The sequence below is a fragment of the Sminthopsis crassicaudata genome, chromosome 3 (genome assembly GCF_048593235.1).
Source record: "Sminthopsis crassicaudata isolate SCR6 chromosome 3, ASM4859323v1, whole genome shotgun sequence".
NCBI classification, from domain to species: Eukaryota; Metazoa; Chordata; class Mammalia; order Dasyuromorphia; family Dasyuridae; genus Sminthopsis; species Sminthopsis crassicaudata.
The window spans coordinates 300,187,723-300,209,490 of record NC_133619.1 but is presented as its reverse complement, the minus strand read 5'-3'; the positions used below and the strand labels follow the sequence as shown (position 1 = coordinate 300,209,490).

General features: G+C 36.0%; 1 protein-coding gene across 2 annotated transcripts in view; it reads right to left on the bottom strand.

Annotated features, from left to right (window-relative positions):
* Window positions 1-21,768, bottom strand: part of MAP3K15 (mitogen-activated protein kinase kinase kinase 15) — a 132,651-nt gene that overhangs the window by 9,102 nt on the left and 101,781 nt on the right. Inside the window, exons 19-25 of one of the 2 annotated variants that reach the window (XM_074300970.1) lie at window positions 17,875-18,032; window positions 8,721-8,904; window positions 7,464-7,641; window positions 5,371-5,545; window positions 3,961-4,146; window positions 3,369-3,474; window positions 1,165-1,381 (exon numbers count right to left, since the gene is read on the bottom strand). In XM_074300970.1, coding sequence (XP_074157071.1) covers window positions 1,165-1,381; window positions 3,369-3,474; window positions 3,961-4,146; window positions 5,371-5,545; window positions 7,464-7,641; window positions 8,721-8,904; window positions 17,875-18,032 — 1,204 coding nt within the window. The remainder of the gene's footprint in view (window positions 1-1,164; window positions 1,382-3,368; window positions 3,475-3,960; window positions 4,147-5,370; window positions 5,546-7,463; window positions 7,642-8,720; window positions 8,905-17,874; window positions 18,033-21,768) is intronic. The other variant, XM_074300971.1, reaches the window with a different exon arrangement.

The following is a 21,768-nucleotide window of genomic DNA, read 5'->3' as shown; positions in this document are numbered from 1 at the left end:
ATTAACAAGAACACAATGTTACTATGAGACTACTGTTAATAAAAAGATATTGAATGCCCACTTTAATGATTCTAAAAACACTTGAGAACTCCACTCTTAGGAGTTGTATAAGGAGGGCAGGTAAGAAATTCAGCAAATATTTATTAAGCTTTTTTTTTTTTTTTAAAGCAATATGTTACCCTGAGCACTGAAGATACAAAGATAAGACAAAAAGCCTGTTCTCAAGGAATTTATAAGCTAGTGATGAAAGAGATTGTAGTGATAATGCTGGGAGAGTTAAACTTAAAGCCAGAAGGATCCAGGCTCAAGCACTGTTGTTGACACAGTGAACTCAGTGACTCCAGGCAAGTCAAATAACCTTTCCCCCCTTCCACATCTCTCTAAACAGGTTCTTAACTTCTGTGTTATAGTTCACTCCCCACCCCCTTAGCAGTACAATGAAAGCTACAACCTCTTCTCATTTAATGTTTTTGAATGGACAAAAGTCAAATACATAGAATTACACAGAAAATCAATGGCTATTGAAAAACAGCTATCAACAATTTTAAAAATAAGTTCATAGATCCCAGAGTAAGAACCTCTGCTTTAAAACTATCCATTGGAAAGAATGTAGTAACTCAGATTGGTAGGATTGTAAACAGGGAAGAACTATAGTCCAACCCTCTCATGAAAGAAATGATGTGATTAAGTAATCTGTGCAAAACCACACAGGCAGCAAGCATCAAAAGTAGAATTGAATGTCCTCCAAGAGGATTTGAACTTCACTTTCAAGAGACAATAGATAAGTCACTGAAGAGATCCTCTGAGCACAGAGCCAAATGCTCTTTCCAAGGGACTGTGCTCAAATTTCTTATAATGAATCACTGTCCTTGTCCCCGTCTTAGTACAAATACAAGTACAAATAAGTAAATCAGACTTAGAGGGTCTATCCTTTAAAAAAATAAGCATTTTATTGTTTCCCCGTTTTATATTCCCTTAATTTCCCAATGACTCCCCAATGCTAATGTCATAGACATCCCCCCAAAACTCAGCCATGTTGATTCCCCTATCCCCCTACCCCTGTTAACATTGTTATCTATTGTGCCCATGTTGACTCAGAAAATTCTCCCCCTGGAGTCAGGCCAGCATCTTCCCTTTAGTTCCTCTTGGGCATATATTCCTTACCTGTTGGTTTCTTGTCTAAGTTTGCTCAGCTGGAGGTTAAGTTTTTGATGATGTTGAGATTCCAGGGTTAATACAGATCCAGCCCTGCTCACTCCAGAAGCAACATTGGGTTCATCATTTCCATTTGGATCTCCTGGCTGGTAATCCTCTTCTACTTCCTCTGCATCCTTATCTACTCCTTCTATTTCAGAGGCTGGCTCAAAGTGTGCTCGAAGCTCTGGCCAGATGGAGGGGAAAGAAAGGACCACCTGATGTTTATCAGGAAATGTGGATGAAGAGATAGCTTGCTGCTAGAGTAGCAGTGGGATAGTAGGGTGCTTGAGAATCAGAAGGATGGTTAGTAAAGGCATGTTCTTTACATTATAATTAATTAAGGAAGGGGTATCATTATTTCACTGATTGAATTTATTTAACTTAATTATTCCTACTAGCATGGGGGAGGGGGTTGTTATCATGGTAGTGATAATATAAAATGGTGTTATTTGTTATATAAAGGTATCAATTCTGAATTTTCATTGGAAAGCATGTTTTGAGAATTCATAAAACCTCAAATAATGAAAGAAGGCTTTCAGGACCTAACTTAGGCAATCAACCCATTAGAAAATTCTTCCTTCCTAATTCCCAAACCCTTCCTTCCCTCCTCACTCCATGCTGGGGACCTCTAGTATAGCAGAAAATACCACAAGAAAGCCAAGTCTTTTCTTCGAGCTTTCTGTATGTCTGACTCATATTCTTTGGGGAAGGCATTAAGGTACATGGGTTTGAAGGGCTGCAATAACTAATGAGTTCACATTGAGCTGCTTGCTGTGCCTTCAGAATAAGAATAAAGAGATTTGTAGTTTCAGCTACAAATTGTGTCTACTAGTGTGACTGATAATGTGAAACACCCAGTAGGGGCTTTCAGTCCTTGTATTAGAAGTGCAAACAAACAGTTACCCTAAGAATTCAAAGTAGCAGGTGCTCTATAGGGACTCAACCTGTGAGTATCAATTATGAGAGTAGTCCAGAGGATTTAAGAAAAGAATGTAAGAGGGACGGTTTTTGTTTACTGTATGGATGTTTCTTTCAAAAATTCAAGAAGGGAAAACCTTATTTCTTATAATATTCCCACTTAGCATTTATATAGTGCTTTCTAATTCTTTATATAAACTTCATGATGATGAATTTAGTTTTAGACATGTAGAATTTTAGGTGCTGGCAGGACACAAAAATGGATTCATATCCAACAGATAGTTAGAAATGGGAAATGTGATGGGAGAAAATATCAGGACTAATAAATTGGATTAAAGAATTGCTGGGTGAAAATTGAAGGCAGGGGAGTTAATTAAATTGTCCACAGGTACAAATGAAAGAGCAGAAAACTGAGGACTTTTCTTTAGGGCAAACTTGCATTAAGGAACAGGAGAAGTCATTTCTATAATCATTTTATTCCCCCCTTCTGTGTACTAAAATGCCAGCTCATTAAGGGCAAGGACTCTGGACTCTTTGTTTTCTCATCTTTATATTAGCAGCCCCAAGAATACAGTATTTGGCACTTTTTTTTTTTTTAAATCAGACCTATAGTTTTATCTGTTTAAAAAGGACCCTATACAGGTGAATAATTTTCTCTATTAATGTAGATGAGCACTTTTTTTGTTTGTTTGTTTTATTTTGTTTTGTTTTATTTTCAATTACAATTATAGAGAGCTGTCTTGAGCCCTGAGGGGTCAATCAAAAGTATCACCCTACATCTAAAACATCATCAAAAGTGTAGATCCTGGGACTTAAAACCGAGGCTTCCTGACTCTGAAGTTGTCAATAAACATTTATTAAGCACATTCTTTGTTGGCAGGCACTGTGCTAAGCACTGGGAATACAAAAAGAAATCCCTGAAGGAATCACAGCAAAGATTTAGCAAATGTTTGTTGAGCTTAATCCACTCTTATAAATAATTACAGTCATGGTCAAGGTATAGAGAGAATAACAAACAGGATAGAAAAAAAGAAAGAGAGAAAAATAAACCTTCCCAAGCTATAAGAACTTTTAGGAAGATCTTGAGTTTCCCCATTTTATTTTAAGCTCCTGGAGGATAGAAACTGTCTTTTCCCCTTGTATATCTTTAGTTCTTAATATAGGGCTTACTAAATGTTGATTAATTGAGCTTTAATCAAGGTTTTCACCAGCAGGTTGAAGCCTAGACTTGAATTATATGGGTGTAGCTTTACCTGGAATGAGAATAGTAACAGCAGCCTGCACTGCTCGACGTATGATGTTATCCATTGCAAACATCCAGTGGGGCCTGATTAAATGATGCCTCAAGATTTTGCTCACCTAAAATTAATGTAGGGGAAAAAAACAAATCATGTTAAAACAGCCTTAGACCAGTCTGTTATATGGGTTGGTGAATGCATACAACTATGTGATTCTCCATTCCCTCTCATCAAAACATAGTTTGTTAGGAAAGACTTCTTGGTTGCTATAGTTATTGACAAATGATAATAATATAATATAATTATATTGGCCATCTCACTAACATTGTCAAATTTGAAATTATTCATAAATCTCACAAGCATACTCTGTGTCCATGGCATATGAGATTATGCAGAGACATTAAATGAACATGCTTCTTGTATTTGTGCATAGTCAACTCACTCAAAAATTCAAGAGTTGGGAAAATACAGAAAAAGGAAGAGACAGCTACCCTGGCAGGAAGGACCTGGGAGCATCTCATTAGACTGTTATGATATCAATTATTAGCTAACTGGGCTGGCTCATTAAATTTCTTTAGCAATAGTGAGGCTCAGACAAAAGACTTACAGCATCTTGAAATCCAAATAGTACCAAATGAATCTGATTGATAGAAGTGCTGTCAAAGTCTAGATCCACTTTTAGCTTAGATATAGTGGATGCCATCACTCTGTGTTCAGGGGAACGGATGAAGTCTCTCAAAATTCCAATTATCTGCTTGATGTGGGCAACTGAGAGGTGCAACTCTTCGGAATTCTGAGAAAATAAAACAAAATTAACTGCATGATTATGTTCAAGTCTTAAAAAAAGAACCTGCACTAAATGCAACAGTACATTGAATCAAAAATTTTTCCCTGAAACTATAAATTTACATGCCCCCAAACAAATCTGCTATTAAAAATAATTTTATCTTTGATCACATCTCATTATAATGAGAGAAACCTTTGCAAACTGCTTCATCTTTAGATCTAAAACAATGTAGACTCTGATCTAATGCTAGATACCTGAGGGATTAGATGAGGAAAAGAAAAGAGGGATTTCATGGCAAAATGGTCTCAATTTTTAAAAATCAATTATAAGACAAGATCTCAGTTAAGAGAATGGGGGAAGGGGAAGCTATCAGAAATATGAGGAGATTTGTAAAGGTTTGGAAGAACCACTGAAGAGTGGGATAGTTGATATAGTAGGGTTGTCTGGCAGCAGTGAGGGCCCAGTTGAGGTTGTATGACAGATTTATAAGTGAGCCAATCAAAACAGACATATATTAAAATCTTCTAGTATGAGGGCAGGAATTGGAGATGAAAGAAAAATTGTGAGCCAGGTATGGAACTTATTGAGAATGGAAGGGGAATAATATGGAAGAATCTGTAAATTTATCTTCTACAGGAGAATAAAAAGAAACAGCCTTAGTACAATTCATTTTTATTTTATATTATTTATTTATTATTTCATTATGACATCATCATCATTGTTATATATTAACATTTCACTCCCTCTTAAAATTTTAAGATTTACAAAATACCCCATGAGGGAGGCAGATTCTATCATTTCTAACTTAGCTATGAATCCTAAGGAATTTGGGAAATCTTGGATTCATGCTCTCCAAATGTGCTGGCCTGCTATCCAGAGTTATACATCTTGGAAGTCAGAGATGATTTAAAGAACTCTGATTCCTATCATCAACCTATATTTGAACTTCCCACAAGAGTGTGCTAGTTCACCATCACAAGAGTAGAGTTCCAGTATCATTGTAATAGGGGACCTTTGGCAAAATGACCTTATGAAAGAAGGAGGAAAGAAAAGGAATATGATTTGAAAATGTCATTATGTTTATTGTAAATGCAGGAATTCTTATGGGTTAAGAGCAAGTCTGGCCTTACTTCTGCTCATTGGCTGCTCCTATTGGAAACTGAGGTCTCTGAAGAAATGTCCTTGGAACAAAATGTCTCCCTAAAAAAGATCTCTCTAAAACCTCCTCACCTGGGCCACACACTCCTGTAGGTTTGAGGCCACTTTATCTTGTTCCTCTCTGAGGATTTTGTACAGAATGGCCCGACGTTCGCTATCCTTCCTCAGCAAGAAGAGCCCAGAGTCTCTGTCCTCAAGGGAGGGGGACGTGCTTCGATCTTCAGAGATAGAATTCTCATCAGGAACGCTGGGGATAAAACAAGGCAGAACCTTGAGCAAATGTCAAGGAAATTGGCTAAAAGAGGGCTTTAAGAGAAGAAAGCAAGCAAACCAACTCAGAAATTCTCTATTTCCCTCCCAATTATCAGGAAAAATAGGCAATTCAAAGAAGTCATTATAATAGTTGCTCAAATTTATATAGTTTTCAAAATACTCTACTAGTATCTTTTCTCACATCTTCACTTAATGTTTGCAACAACTCAATGAAAGTAAATATCCTTATCCTCATTTTATGAATAAAGGAACCAAGACTCACTAAGAGAATTGGGGTGTCTTATTTACAGCTAGTAAAAGAAGAAGAAGAAAGAATTTGAATCCATGTAACTCTTTCTAGCTCCAGAAAGAGTTGACCTGTGTTCAAATCTCATCTCACATATTTATTACATGACCATAAGCAAGTCACTTAATAGCACCCCCATTAGTTTTATCATCTCTAAAATGATGGGATTGACTAGAATACCTCTAAGGTCTTTTATTGTTTTAACATTTCAGCTTAGATATAGTGGAAGTGATAACTATGTCCAGGAAAGGAGGGGGAAAATCTCAATCATCTGCTTGCTATTAGCAATGTCCATCCTTGAAAGCCATCCTTGGGCTTTCCCTTGTTCTGAACAATGCCTTTCCTAAAGAACAACAACTCATGCATCACTCCTCCACTCAATAAATATAAACTGTTCCCTATTATTGTTAGGGTTAATCATCATCCAGAGCCTTTAACCTTTCCAGAAGTATATATTATTCCCCTCAATATGCCCTAAACTTTAGATCCAAAGAAATTGTGCTACAGTTATAGCATTCTATTTTCAATCTTGATGTCTTTATTTTAACTGTCCCCAATCTAGAATGAATCCCCCCCACACACACACACACTCTACCTCTCTTAATAGTCCTAATTTCTTTCCATTCTCACTTCAGGTGCTGTTCTCTACATCAGAGATATAAAAAACACTTCTCTAGGTGTAGCACTGGCAAGTATTGCCACAACCAGATTAAAATGTAACTGGGAAATGCTTAACAAATAAAAATGTAATGCAACATAGATAATGTTAATTTGTGTTTTTCTAAGTCAATGTGAAGCCAAAATGGTTGTTTCTGTTAGATACACTTGTAATAAGTGAAGACTCTCCTAATGTTTCCACGTCTTAATGTTCCCTTCCCATCAGTGTATCTATTTTATAGATGCTTACATAAGGATATGACATACATTTTATGCCCTTCAGGAATTATAAGCATCTTGAGGGCAAGAACTCTTGTACTTTTGCCTTTGGCCTCAGTACACAACAGCCACCTGACAAAAGTTGCTGAATGATTTATCTGTAAAATGGAGAAGGAAATGGCAAACTACTCCAGTATCTTTGCCAAGGAAATTCCAAATGGTTTTATTGAGTCTGGCATCAATTAAAAAAAAAAAGATTGCATAATACAATATAACATCTAGAATTTTTATAGTAATTTAAGATTTGCAAAGCACTTCGCATGTATTCACATTTGCTTTTCACAACAACCTTTTGAGGTAGGTGTTATAATCATTTTACAATTGAGGGAAATGAAGCTGCAAGTGAATCATCCAGGGTCACACAGATATTAAGCATCTGGGGCAGGATTCAAATTCATGTCTTCCCTACTCTATGTTGAGCAATCCATCTACCAAAGTGCCTCAGTAGCTATGTCTGTCCCATAACACAGTATTCTTTCTGGATCTAGAACATGCCTGTATCCTATTCATAGTGCCACAAAGAAATGGAAGAAAAATCACTTAATGCAAGTTAAATTTAAATGCAGAAGCATTTGATTCCTAGTGATTCCATGCCCATCTGCTTGTCCACAGGCCATGTGTGTGTGAAAAGCTGTCCCCAGGAGAACAGCAGTGATGGAGACATTCTTACCTTAATAACTGGGAGAGATGTTGCTTAGCTTGCACTTCTGACACCGACCGCTTTGTCTTCTCAAAGAAGGCATGTTGCACATCCGAGTCCGGGGATATGGAGCCATGCTCACTGCTGCTGCTGCCCCCAGTTTGTTCTCCTTGGACAGGGAGAGGAAGTGATACACTCCTAGTATAATCTAAGTAGTGGGGAAATGGGAAAGCTAAGAAATTAGGCTTACCATTTAGATATGAACTCAGGTAAATAATTCAGTTCCTATCCATTCAAGAAGATTTGATAAGAAGGTAATAAACAGAAAATAAATGACAGAAGAAAGACAATAAAATTAAGAGAGTGTGAGAAAGGATTCCTATTTTAAAAAGAATGTAACTTACAGGGAAGTCAGGTTTGAGAAGGGGGAGCATTCCAGATTTGGGCATAGTCAGAGAAAATGCTCAGAGCCAAAACAAGAGAAAAATAAATAAATAGCCAAGACACAATTCCAGCATGCAAAATAGAAAATAGCCTATTGATTGACTTTTTTATTGCACCAAGAACACATGCAAGAAAGTAAGGCTGAATCTGGATATAAGATGTTGACAAATAGTCAAAAATCTTAATATTGTTGTTACTTTTGACCTCATTTCTCCAGATGAAAAAGAACCAATGATTACATTTTGGAGGTAACTACTGGACTATTTACCACTAGATTGTGCTAGAAGTTATCTACCAACTGGTGCTTTTGTGACTAGTAGTGGGTCCAACTACAAGAGAAGGCAGCACCATATAAATGAACTTAGTGCACTCTTCAATCAAGGTCTAGTTCAGCAAACAGTTTTGAGACTAGCTAGTCTCAAATATAAAATGTCAAATCCTGCATATGTAAAAGAACCAAATCTGTCTCCTTAACCCAACTGGCCCTGACTTTGTGGTCACAGATGAAAATGAAGCATGTTAATAAGGTAGACTCATTTATCTTTGTCTTCAAATTCTGCCCAAGAATGAATGTACTTCTCTGTTATTAATGTGAAACATTCATTTGTTTAGATTTTCAACAAACCCCAAATATGCTACACCCAGCCTTCTAACTTTGACATAAAAATGGAAGCATTATGTGAAGCTCCACATGTAGGGGATGTTGTGGAGCCAGCTTCAGTTCGTTTCTTGGCATGAATAACAAAGCTAAGTCTGTGGGGTGGCTAGTAATTCACATGATTTTCGTTTTTTAAATACAAAACTTAACTGATATTCTGACTTGTCTTTGTAGACACAACTCACCTGAAGGTTTGAAAGCAATTCGATTTTTCTTGCCCTTGTTCACCTGCTTCAAGAATGTGTCCTTGAGCAGGTCAGAGGCTGTAACTCGTCTGTTTGGGTCAGGTTCAAAGCAGAATAAAATGAAAGCTCTGGCTTCTGCTGACAGTGATTCTGGAATCTCTGGGTGTATTTTGAACATGCCCACCTAGATTGAAGATAGAAGTAAAACATCTGTTTTAATAAGGCCTCTGATGAACTTAGGTTTTGCAATACTTTTAATTTCTTCTTTTTTTCAGATGATTAAACATATACCTCCGACCTCACTAGAGTATTACAATAGACATCACAATTCCATTATATGATACCAAGCTGCAGAATATCCATTCCTGTTTACCAGATATTATCTCATATCAGTTGGCATTTATATAGCTCTTTAAAGTTTGCATATATTATTTAATTTCATATTCACAATGATGCTCCTGTATCCTCACATTTACATAAAAGGAAACTGAAACTCATACAGAATCTCCCAGAGCTGACGAGTTGTCTGAAGTGGAATTTGAATGTAAGTCTCTGAGATGCCAAATCCAATGTTCAAACAGTTATTATCTTCTACTTCAAACTTTATCAAGGGATTGATTTCCAATCTAAGGCAAAGACATAATAAATACAATCTCCCTCCCCATTATCCACCACTGGTCCCAAATCCCATAGATTACTTATTTTTCAGAGGCCAAATTCCCTATAACCCAAACAAAATTGTTTTTTCTTAATCTGACACTGAAAAAGCCACAGTTCTTTTAACTATTGAAAAAATATTACTACTCATAACAATCAAAGAGATTGTAATACAGTAGCTAGAGAACTGGTTTTGGAGGCTAGACTTAAGTCCAACCTTTGACTTGTACTGGCTGCCTGAGACATAATAGGCACTTTGTAAATATTTATTAATTGATATTCCCTAAATAACAATTTGATCTAGTTCTGATGATGCTCTGAACTGTTTCAGGTGACAGGGTTTGGCATTTCTGCTTTAAACTGTAAAGTTGCAATTAACCCCTTCTGCATTAGTTGAGAAAGCTCTCTCCAGGTGTTCTCTACAGTGATGAAATCACAGATTCCCCACCAAAAAAACAATCATAAGGCAGGTTAATTAACAAATTATCAAAATTTATTAGTGCTAGGAAATCACTATGACACAACTTCAATTAAAAACACTGCTGAAGTGTCTACAATCTTTAATAATCAAATTCTAGAGAGTTAGAAGTAATTCTTGTTAATTAAGTTTTAATAGAAATAGCCCAGAAGTGTGCTGAATGCACACAACTATACTCCCTTCTTTCTCCTTGTTCTATATTCTTCAGACTAACACATGTTTGAGAAATGAGAAAATTTCAAGAATCTTCCCCTCTTAGGATTCTTGCTCTATTTGCTCTTTCAGGTCTTTGAGTCTGCATACATTAACTGCCTCTTCCTCTTCACCCCCTACTTCATCCCCAAGCTTTCCTGGCTACCTTCAAGCCTCAAATAAAATCCCATCTTTTATAAGAAGTCTTTCCTAATCCATCTTAATTCTAGTGCCTTCCCTCTATTAATCATTTCCTATTCATGTTTACACATATTTCTTTGCTTGTTCTTTTTCTGTTGTCGTTGTGTTTGTTAAGTTCATAATAAAAATGTAAATATAATAAACAAAAATTATTGATAAATATTATGAATTATAAATAATTAATAAACAAAATAATTGTATAATAATCCGCACAGATCACAGTTATTGACAAACATTATTAGCCAGTCAGCAGTCAATAGTATGTTTACCTAATCATTTTCAAAGAGTTCTACTATACTGATGAACAACTTGGCCACATAAGAAAAAAGGGCCAAGAGCTATCAGTTTAAACATAGTACTCTCCAGACTTTACCACCATGCTTTAGCAGCCTTTCCCCTCAGGTCCTTCTTCCACTGGTGAGTCATTCCCAGAGCCTATATTGTAAAGAGGGCCTTGGACCAGCTATGCTTTACTCTTTGCCATCAAGGGTTATCTACTTCTCAGCTCCTTTTTCTTCCCCTATTAGAATGTTAAGCTCCATGAGAGAAGATGCCTTTGTTATCTCCATCCCTTAGCAGCCTGACCAAATTAGTGTCTAGCACATAATTAAGCGATTAATAAATGCTTATTGACATTTATTGGCAACAAAGATACAAATTATTTACTTTAAAAAACAATCTCAGAGCTATATGCAGATTCAAGGGAAATTAAACAAATGCCCCCAAATCTAACCATACATCAGCAAGAAAATGCAATTAAAATTAAGAGTTCCAATATTCAGTTCTGCATTGAAATCAGATGCTTTTATTTGCATTTAACATTGTTCTGTTGTCTACTAGATTTTGTTTCATGTAAAACAGGTCAACAGAACAGATGTTCTTTTATCTTGAGTTCTCGTTGCTATGATTTTCTTCATTCCTTCTTAGGTTACCCACCGAGGTAACCCAGGGATTTTGTTCCTAATGGACATACTTTAATCCCTACACTGCAGTTACTGTCTACAATCTCTATAAGCCTAGCTTTGGGATCATTTGGCATCCACGGGATACTTTTCAAGCTCCCACAACCACAAGATTTCTGAGTTGGAAAGAGACAAGAGATCCAAACTGTAGTAAAAAAAAAAAATCCCCACTACACATATGTCACAAATGGTTATAGAATCTTTACTTTAAACACTTTCAGTGAGGGGACTGCACTACCTCCCAAGGCAATCCAGTCCTTTTGTAAATAGCTCTAAGTGTTAGGAAATATTTCCATACATCACCCTAAATTTTCCTCTTTGTAATTTCAACTCTGCTAGTTCTGTTGCTTGGGACTGAAATAAATCCCTCTTCTTTCTTTCTTTTTTGTCTTATACCATCCCCCCCTCAGAGTTTTTTGTCTCTGTGCTAAATTCTTTCCACACTTCAATCTGGGTTTCTGAGAGATTAGCAGATAATTTTATAGTGATTGGACCAGCCATTCTGGAAAGCAATTAGAAAGTAGGCTCCCCCAAAACTATCTAGCTATGTATATCTTCTAACTCTGCAATACCACCCCAAAGAGTGCAGGAAATTAGGAAAATACCTATATACACAAAAATATTTATAGCAGCTCTTTTTGTGGTATCAAAGAACTAGAACTAAGAGGGTACACATTAGTTGAAGAGTGACTAAACAAATTATGGTATAAAAATGTGATGGAATAGGAGAGATGTGATGGGGAGAGAAGTGGGGAGAAAGAAAGAGAATCTGGAATTCAAAGTTCTAAAAACAAATGTAAAAACAGTGATCTGTAACTGGGGGAATATTAAATAAACACACAAATAAATAAATAAAATTTAAAAAGAGAGAGTCAATAACTCTATGATATCAGAATTGATAAAAGATGTATTCAAGAACAGCTGGTAGGAACCAGAACAGCTGAGTTCTTCATAAAATTCTATCACACAGACCTAGGAAATTCACCAGACCAAATTCGAACAGGGAAATCCAGAAACAATTGCAGTGAGTCATTTGTCTGATCCAAACAGAAGTCAGTGGATATTTGGGACAGGAATAGGACATTAGCATCCAGGGCAGAGCACTTCAGTGCACAAGGAGATTCTGTAACCAGGGCAAGAAGAAGCCCTAGACCCAGAGTGGTACACTATGAAAGTAAATGCAAAAAAGTCAGCATTGTTGCCCGCTACCAAGTTCTGGAGCACAGATGAAGGGCAGACTGAAGAGACTGTGCAGAGCAATGGTGTTTCTGGGAAAAGTGGTCCAAATTCAGAAGCAAGCAGCAGCCTTATAATTTAGATCCCAGAAACAGAGCGGGGGTTTAGTGCTAGCATCTATCCTGACCTTCAGAGGAATAAGCACAGCAGGAATCTTAGGACTACAGGAGATCCTACAGTTTTGACACACTGAACCAATCAAGCTTTCCAGAAGCTGCATCTGGCAGCAGTCTGCTGTTGCTCAGACCTAAACCAATGCCATTAACTTGTAGAGCTCAGACCAGTGGGACAGCCCTCCGACTGTGTTTTGATTAGCCCACTCTGGGAGCATTGAAACTTTATAGATCCCCAGACTATCCTTAAGATACTGGAATAATACAACCACTCAACAACTTCAAGAAATCAGTAAAAGTTCCATATCAGACCTTCCCTCAAGAAGTATCTCAGAGTCTTGCCCTAACATTAAGCCTGAAGTCATGAAGCTGTAAAGATGAGCAAATAAAAAAAATTCCCCCAATAAAGAGTTATAATCAAGTCAGAGAAGTTCAAAACACAAACCCAGAAGAAGAGACTGATTCTAAAACATCTACAAGCAAAGTCTAAGAGAAAAATTCAGAAATTGAGTACAAACTCCACTAGAATGCATAGAAGAGACAAAACAAGAATTTATAAATGAATTTTAAAAGTTTTATAAATGAAATGAGAGCACTTGAAAAGAAAATTAGAAAAGAAATGTAGCTGTTGCTTTTTAGTTATGTCCAATTCTTCATGACCCCATTTGGTAAGACTCTGAGGCACTTCCAGTAAGACCAGAAGAAAGACCCCCATCTTAGGCAATGTGAAGTATTCACAAGATGGGAGTACTGGGGCTAGCTGGGTTCAGATTCAGCCCCAATAACAGGAAATTTTACCTCTAAGACAGCTTTAGGAGTTCAGGGTCTGAGTTTGGGAACTCAGGAAGCCTGAGGCAATCTTAGCCAATTAGGAACACCAGAGCCAACTGTGATGCTTGCCCTGGACAAGATGGAACCAACACATTTTGTGTATTCAGGGATAGTGGGGCAAGGATACTATTTGCTGTGGGCACCTGCAGGAAAGTAGAATTTAGGGTTTGGGGTTCCAGGTCAGAGGGGAAAGCTGAAGTGAAGCCAGAGGCAACATTCCCCACCACCACCACAGCATTAAAGGTGCTTATACTAATAGTTCTTATTTTTTCAAAAATGAAAAAAGAAATAATCTAGCCACAGAAACATCCTATGAAAACAGGGAATACTGGGATTCATCTTCAGAGGAAGATAGTGAAGTTGGAAAAAAAAAAAAAAAAAAACAACTTCTTCTACCCCAAAGAATAAGTTTAAATACTATCTGCCCAGGAAGAATATATAGAAGAACTCCAAAAAGTCTTTAAAAATCAAGTGAGAGTTTAAGGAAAAAACTTTAAAAAAGAATCATTCAAAGAAAACAAAAGTATGAAAAAAATTAATATAATCTCTTCTATTATTATATGTGCTTTCTTTAAATAGAAATTTATTGTTACATATATGAATTCTCTGTGATGTTTTGCTAGACATATGACAATGTTTTGTTTTGCTTTTTTATTTTCCTTTTCTGTCTTTTTCTATTTTGTTTTTTCTTATTTTGTATTTAGTTTTAAATAAATAAATAGAATGTACTGAGAGAATGGAAAAGGGAGAAGTGGAATAGTGTAAATTACCTGCCATAAAACAGGCAAGAAAAAGCTTTTACACTGAAAGGGGAGAACTAGAAGAGAGGGAGAGTGATTGAACCTTATTCTCATCAGAATTGGTTCAAAGAGAAAATAGCATACATAAACACTCAGTGTGGGTATAGAAATTATCTTACATTGCAGGAAAACAGGAGGGGAAGAACATATGGAAAGAGGGCAAGATGATAGAAGAGAGAGCATATTGTTGAAGGGGGTAATCAATAGCAAAATACCTTTGAAGAAAGTCAGGGTGAAAGAAGAGAGAAAATAGAATAAACAGGGGAGAAATACAGTTTGCAGTAACTTCAAAAAGAATTCTGAAGCAAGTTTCTCTGAGGAAGATTTAATTTCTCAAATGTTTATGGAACAGAGTCAAATTTATTTTTTTAAAAAAAGAGCCATTCCCCAATTGATAAATGATCAAAAGATATGAACTATGCCCAAAAGGCTATAAAATCATGCATATTCTTTGACCTAACAATATCAGTATTAGACATGAATCTCAAAAGATATTTTTTAAAAAGGAAAAGAACCTATATGTATAAAAATATTTATAGCAGCTCTTTTCTCAGAGCCAAGAAATGGAAATTGAGGGCATGCCCATCTATTGGGGAATTATGAAAAATTTTATTGTTCTTTGCAAAATGATGAGCAGAAGCTCTCAGAAAGACCTGGAAAATCCTCCATGAATTCAAGCAGAGTGAAATGTATTGTGTACAAAGTAATAGTAATGTTGTGGCATGATCAGCTGTGAATTACTTTGCTATTCTCAGCAATACAATGATCTATGAATACTCTGAAGGACTTAAAATGAAAAATGCTATCCACACCCAGAGAAAGAAATGATGATGTCTGAATACAGATTGAAACATACTCTTTTCTTTTGCAACATGACTTTTATAGAAATGTTTTACATAACTTCACATGTACCTTCATAATGGGGAGAAAGGAAGAGAATCTAGAATTCAAAGTTCTAAAAACAAATGTAAAAAGAAGCATTTGATCTGGGAGGATATTAATTAAACACACAAGCAAATAAATAAAATTTAAAGAGAGTCAAGTAGAAAAAAAAATAGAAAAAAATCCCCAAATGAAAATTCCCAGGAATATGTAGTCAAAATTCAGATCTTCTAGGCCAAAGGAAAAAAAAAAAAAAAAAAGATAATGCCATTAGCCAGAAGGGAATCAAGTACCATGGAACCACAATCAGGATCATGCAGTTTAGCAGGTACCTCAAAAAAAAAAAAAAAAAAAAAAAGAGAGAGAGAGAGAGAGAACCTTGAATACAGTATTCTAGAAAGCAAAGGATATAGGCTTTATAGCTAAGCATCAACTTTTCCAGCAAAACCAAACATATTTCAAAGGGGAGAAAAATGAATCTTTAAAGAACTAGAAGACTTCCAAACATTTCTAATAAAAAAAACCAGACCTGAGTAATAATTGAAGTTCAAACATAGAAGTTGATAAGCCTAAAAAGGTAAATAATTAATGAAAAATTAAATATATAAAAAAGCTAAAACAAAATACTTATTTAATGACCTTAAGAATGGAAAAAGAGGAAAAAGGAATATAATGTAGGAGAAAGAAAAAAGTCAGGGAAAATTCTCTCAAATAATCAGATTACACAAATAAACCACTACAAATAAGGAGAGGAGGAAGGAGAATAATTTACAATTGAATCTCACTCTTATCTGAACTGGTTAAAAGAAGAATACATACACACATACACACGCACACACACACACACACACACACACACACACACACAAACACACACAGAGTTTGGGGTATAAAAAATATATTTTACTCAACAGGAAATAGGAAGAAAAGAAGAGAGGGAGGAGGGAGAACTAAAGGATAGATTAAAGGAGGGATTAATTCTAAGCAAAACAAACTCTTTACTAAAGAGGTTCAAAAATATTTGAAGCCTTTGTTGAGGTGGTAAAGATGGGAATTTAATGTGGGTGTTCATAAACTGGATAATGGAAGAACAAGTTATGATACAATAAATATGATGGAATAATATTATTCTATGGAGTTTTTTGGAGAGGAAATATAGGAATCAATACCAAGTGAAATGAACAGGAAAACAATTAATAAAATGACAACAATTTGGCAAAGGCAAACAACTTTGAAAGAACTAAGAACTCCCATCAAAGTAATGACCAACTCCAATTCCAAAGGACTAAGAATGAATCATCTTACCTATCTCGTGACAGAAAAATGAAGGATTCAGAATATAGAATGAGACAAAAAAAATTTGGACAAGGCCAATGTGGAAATTTTGATTGCCTACATGTTTGTAATAGGTTTTGCTTTTCTTTTGTTCTCATGGCAGGGCAAGATTGAGGTGGGAGGCTTAGAAGGTGGATGTTTGCTGATTGAAACAAAAAAAATGTTTTAAATGATGAAAGGAACAGTTTCAGAAACATCTGAGTAAGCTTATATGAGCTGATACAGAATGAAGTAAGCAGAACTGGTAAGAACAATTTATACAACAACAATGTTTCAAAGACAACTCTGAAAGAATGATCAATGCAATGACTGCATCTCTAGAGAACTGATGATGAAATGTGCTCCCCCACTTCTAGCCAGAGAGGTGATAATCTCAAATTACAAATCAAGACTTTTTTTGGACATGTCAATGTGGAAATTTGTTTTACTCTACTATACAATTCTGTAATTTAAGAAGTTTTTTTCTCCCTGTTTCAATGGGGTTAGGAGAAAAGTGAAATAGGAGGAAGAGAAAGCAGCTTTTCATTGATTGGAAAAATTAATTTTAAAGAAAGTGTCACAATTAGATATGGAATTTAACATTTTACTAAGAGCTAGACTGAAATAGGGCAGAGGAACTGAACACAACAAATAATAATATAATAGGGTCAATACTTTCTGCATGGGTCAGAGACTTATTGGCATAATTAAAATTTTCAAGAGTTACAAAGTCAGGGCCCAGATAGCAGGGGGATTAGAACTCTATTGAAAAGGATTATTCATATCTGGCAGGTTTTTCTTTGTGTCTAATTTTAAATGACATACAGAGCAAGCCACAGGACTTAATAAAGTTGTAGGAGGGAAGACAGTTAAATGGGGTCTGAGTGTTGCTAACTCAAGGCAATGAAGAATAATAGCCTGTGTAATCACATTATATAACTAATCTGTGGCCCCATTATCCACAAACAATTTGGCTTTCTGAGATCCAACTAAGTTGGCTTTTCATGGAGGGTGGAAATGGGGTCAACTGTCTGATAGAACACAGGGGACTAACACATCTTCAAGATGGCTTTTTCCAAGCCTTGCAGAGATACAGAATTGATGTGCACACATGTGCATGTATGCTTATGTTTAATGAAGTTATCCTTCTTCTCATAAACTCTATGGAATAGGGAGAGAAATGAAGATCTGATCTCAGAGAGGTAGCAAACATTTACACAGCAGTAAAGATTCTGCCTCCTCATCGGCAAACCATAACACATGTTAGCAAAATGTTGTGTCTATTTATGAATATGGATTACCCTCGCAGGCAAGATCTGGTGAGCAGACTTTTTGAAGATCTTTGAAAAAAAAAAATCCAGTTGCCAAAAGATCAGCAAGGTCCCAGTTACAAAAACCAAAACAGGAAAATTCCTCTCCTCAAGATACAAAATACATTTAGTCTCTGGAACAAGGAATTGGTGCTTAAGCAAATCAAACCAGTCTTACTTTAAACATAGCTGCTTGAGGTTCCCCGAGCTCATGAAATGGAGGCTTTCCTGTTGCCATTTCAATGATCGTACAGCCCAGGGACCAGATGTCAGCAGGGGCACCATATCCTCGAGGACCCTTATCAATGATCTCAGGTGCCATATATTGTAGAGTGCCTGGTTTAAGGGGGAAAAAAAAAAAAGAGTACGGGAAGTCACACTTCTTATTCAACAAATCAATTCATTGTGTGGGCTCAATGATATAAAACAGGTATGTTTCCATTTCACTACCCAAATAATGCCTATCATGTACTAGGACTTAAGAGCATATATGGTCTAATCTCTTCTTTGGCAAAAGGTTTCAAATGAATTCCTATAAAAGAAAGTTGTGAATAAAGTTGTGAAAATCAGATACTCAGAGTTGTGGAGAAAAATAGAGAACAGAAATTAAGTCTAAAGTAGAAAAAAATGAAACTATTACTATAGAAATGATAGGAATATGGAAGTACAATAAGAAACCATAGTGGGATAGTTTGGGAGGTATGCTTGAAAAAAAGTTCAGGGCCCTTGGAAAAATTTTGTGATTGAAAGACAGCATTAAAGAGGAAAGTAGTACAAGGGAGAAACAGAAACAGAGAAAGACAAAGAGACAAAGACAGAGAAACAGAGAAAGAGACAAGAGAGACCAAGAGATCAAGAGGAAAACAAGCAGAAAAAGAAACAGAGAAAACAGTTATATTCCACCCCTATAGTTTTATTCAAATTGAGACCACTTCTTGATCAATTTAAAAATAAAGATGGACTTGCAGAAGGTTGTAGGAACACATTTCAAAAGCTGTATTCTATCCTGTGATGCTGCCAATAAAACTTCTGTTTTCTTGCTCTGATTTTTTTTCAGAAATGTAGCAGCTAAAATAGCATCCAGAAGACCAGAGTTCAAGTTCTGCTTCTGACACACTACTTGTGTGATCTTGGACAAATTTTGTAACTTCTTATTTATCCAGTTGTAGCACAGTTGCTGCTCTGTGTAGATGAAAGGAGTTTTCGCACTAGATCGCACAAACTTACAAAAGTCCAGATCACCTCCCCACTCATCTCTACCAAAAAATTAGATCAGTGAGAATTCAGAAAGAGAGCTTCCAGAAACTCCAATTTATCCTGTAATACATCTAGTTTGTATATAGATTTTTGCATTCTGTTTCCCTCTTTAGTATGGGAGCTCCTTAAGAACAAGGTCTATTTTTTGCCTTTCTCTGCATCCCTAGCACTTAATTCAGTGTCAGGCACATAGTAAGCACTTAATAAATGCTCCTTGATTGACTGAAAGCATAACAAGAAACTGTTAAATCAGTTAAAGTGTTGAGCAAGACACGTCTCATAAGGTTTCCTGCATTAAGAAATCCGTGAAACCTCAGGAAGAGGAACATAACTGTGACATAATATCCTTTGCAGGCTTAACAGAAGCCCCAATAATGAGAGTGAAAAGGTTTGGCCTGGAACACAATGCTCCTTCTAACTAATCCAAAATTAATTGATTAAACACAGATTTTACAAGGTTATGCAATAAATGGTAAAGAACAGTTAAGCCAAACAGAAGGAACAAACTGACCATGGCCAAAAAAAAAATTACCTTGGGGAACTTTCTTTTGCAATAATTACTATAAATATGGGTCTGCATATTCACTCTAGAGAAGTGATTTATGATGCAGACAGAGGTAATCCTAAGGGATTTTAAGCAGAGCACCAGGGGAAAAGTGATGGCAAAGGAAAATAACAACCACCACACACACACACCCCCAAAAAAAGGAGGGGGGAGAAAATATTGGCTATACAAGGAACAAGCAGCAGGATTAGAGAGGGACAAGATAATACTTCAAATGGATTGCAAACTCAGAGACTGCATGTAAATGATTTACATCATAGGAAAGGGAGGAAGTGGGCAGCTAGGGGACGCAGTGGATAGAGCACTGGACTTGTAGTCAGACAGATTCATCTTCCTAAATTCAAACCTGGCCTCAGATAAATTAGTTGTGTGACTCTGGGCAGGTCCCTTAACTCTGTTTCCTTCATTTTCCTCATCTGTAAAATGAGCTGGAGAAGAAAATAGCAAACCTCTCTGGTATCGCTACCATGAAAACCCCAAATGGGGTCATGAAGTATTGAGCTCACCTAGGGTCACACAGTTAAGAAATGTCTGAGAATGAATTTGAACTGGATTGTTTCCTGAGTACTTCCCATCTTTCTCTCCACTGTGCCACCTAAAAAAAAAAATCGATGGTATCACAGGATGATAGGAGGCTAAAGGAACCTCAGACATCATTTAGCCCAAACTTATGATTTCACAGATAATGCATTTTGAGACTTCTAAAGGGGTTTAGTGACCCAAGGCTACAAAGCTAGTGATTATCACACTTGGAACTCATATACTTGTGTGACCCTAAGCAAATCACTTAACTACTCTGTGCCTCAGTCTCCTCATCCACAAAACGGAGATAACCTATTTATAGGACAAAATAACATTTTTGTAAATCTCAAGGCATTATATAGTGCTATTCATTATATTAATGATTATTATTATTTAGGAGGCCAGAAAGAAAAGGATTTATGTTGGATGAGGACGACTGTCTTCTTAACTCTCCATTTCTGTGCTTTATTAGCACAAAAGAACATACTTTTGACTAGTTTGTGAAGAGGACTGGGGAAGACAGATTCTGTCTTTCTTGAGAGATAAGAAATGTCCTGGACCTTGATAACCTTCTTCTGAGTTAGTTTTTCTGATCTCCCAGACCAAGGACCAATTGATTACTTCATGGTTTGAAGAAGGAGGTGGGACTTGGAGACAACTGAGGAAAAGAGAATGACAAGCCAATCTTTTTGAATGTGAATTCAGCACATTTGGGGTCAAGAATGCTCCTGCTCCAAAGCCAATGATAAAACATCCTGTCATCACACTATCCCAAACTAGAATTGCTCATCTAGAAAATTACTTTGTTATTTATTGGTGGAATCCAAATTAAGACAACCTTGAGACATCTATCAGACTGGCTAAAATAATGAAGAAGAAGGCTATAAATTTGGAGGGGATGTGGAGAAATCAGGACACAAATTCAATGTTGGTGTCTGATCTGGCCATTTTGGGGAACAATCTGAAATTATACTCAAAGAATTATTAAACTGTCTAAACCCCTTGACCCAACAATATCACTATGTTTTAAAATATTTATGGCAGCTTTCTTTGTGGTGGCAAAGAACTGGAAATTATGGAGATGCCTTTCAAATGAAGAATGGCTGAACAAGTTGTGGTATTATGATTGTGGGGGAATACTATGCTGTATAAGAAATCATGAATTTGATCTTAAAAAAAACATGGTTAGACTTACACTAAATAATAAAAATAGAAATGAGCAAAACCAAGAGAATTCAGTAAACATTAACAGCAATACTGTTTTAAGAACAAATTTGAGTGAATAACTAATTTTGACAATAATAAGTATCCAAATGAACTACAAAGGACATATGAAGATGCTATCTGTATCTAGAAAAAAAGATGTACATAATGATTTTACATATATATGTATATAGTTGTGTCTAATAATAGTGAGGGGAAGCAAAAAGGAGAAAAAATTAATTTATATAACTTTATTGAATTTTTTAAAAGAATAGCAAATTGTACTAACAGATTTGTAATTTGATGTGTAATCATCTGTTTAATTATATCAGTAATTACATATCTATTGTATTATGCTAGAGAAATGATCGTTTTATTCCAAAAATTAAAAATAAAACCCTCCTTTTATAATAGTCTAAATGAAATAGAGTTAAGTAGGAACTAGTCTTAATTTTGTCATTAACTGTGAGCAAGGTTATTAATTGTTCTAGGCTGATAGAGCATGGGACTTAGAATTATAAAGAC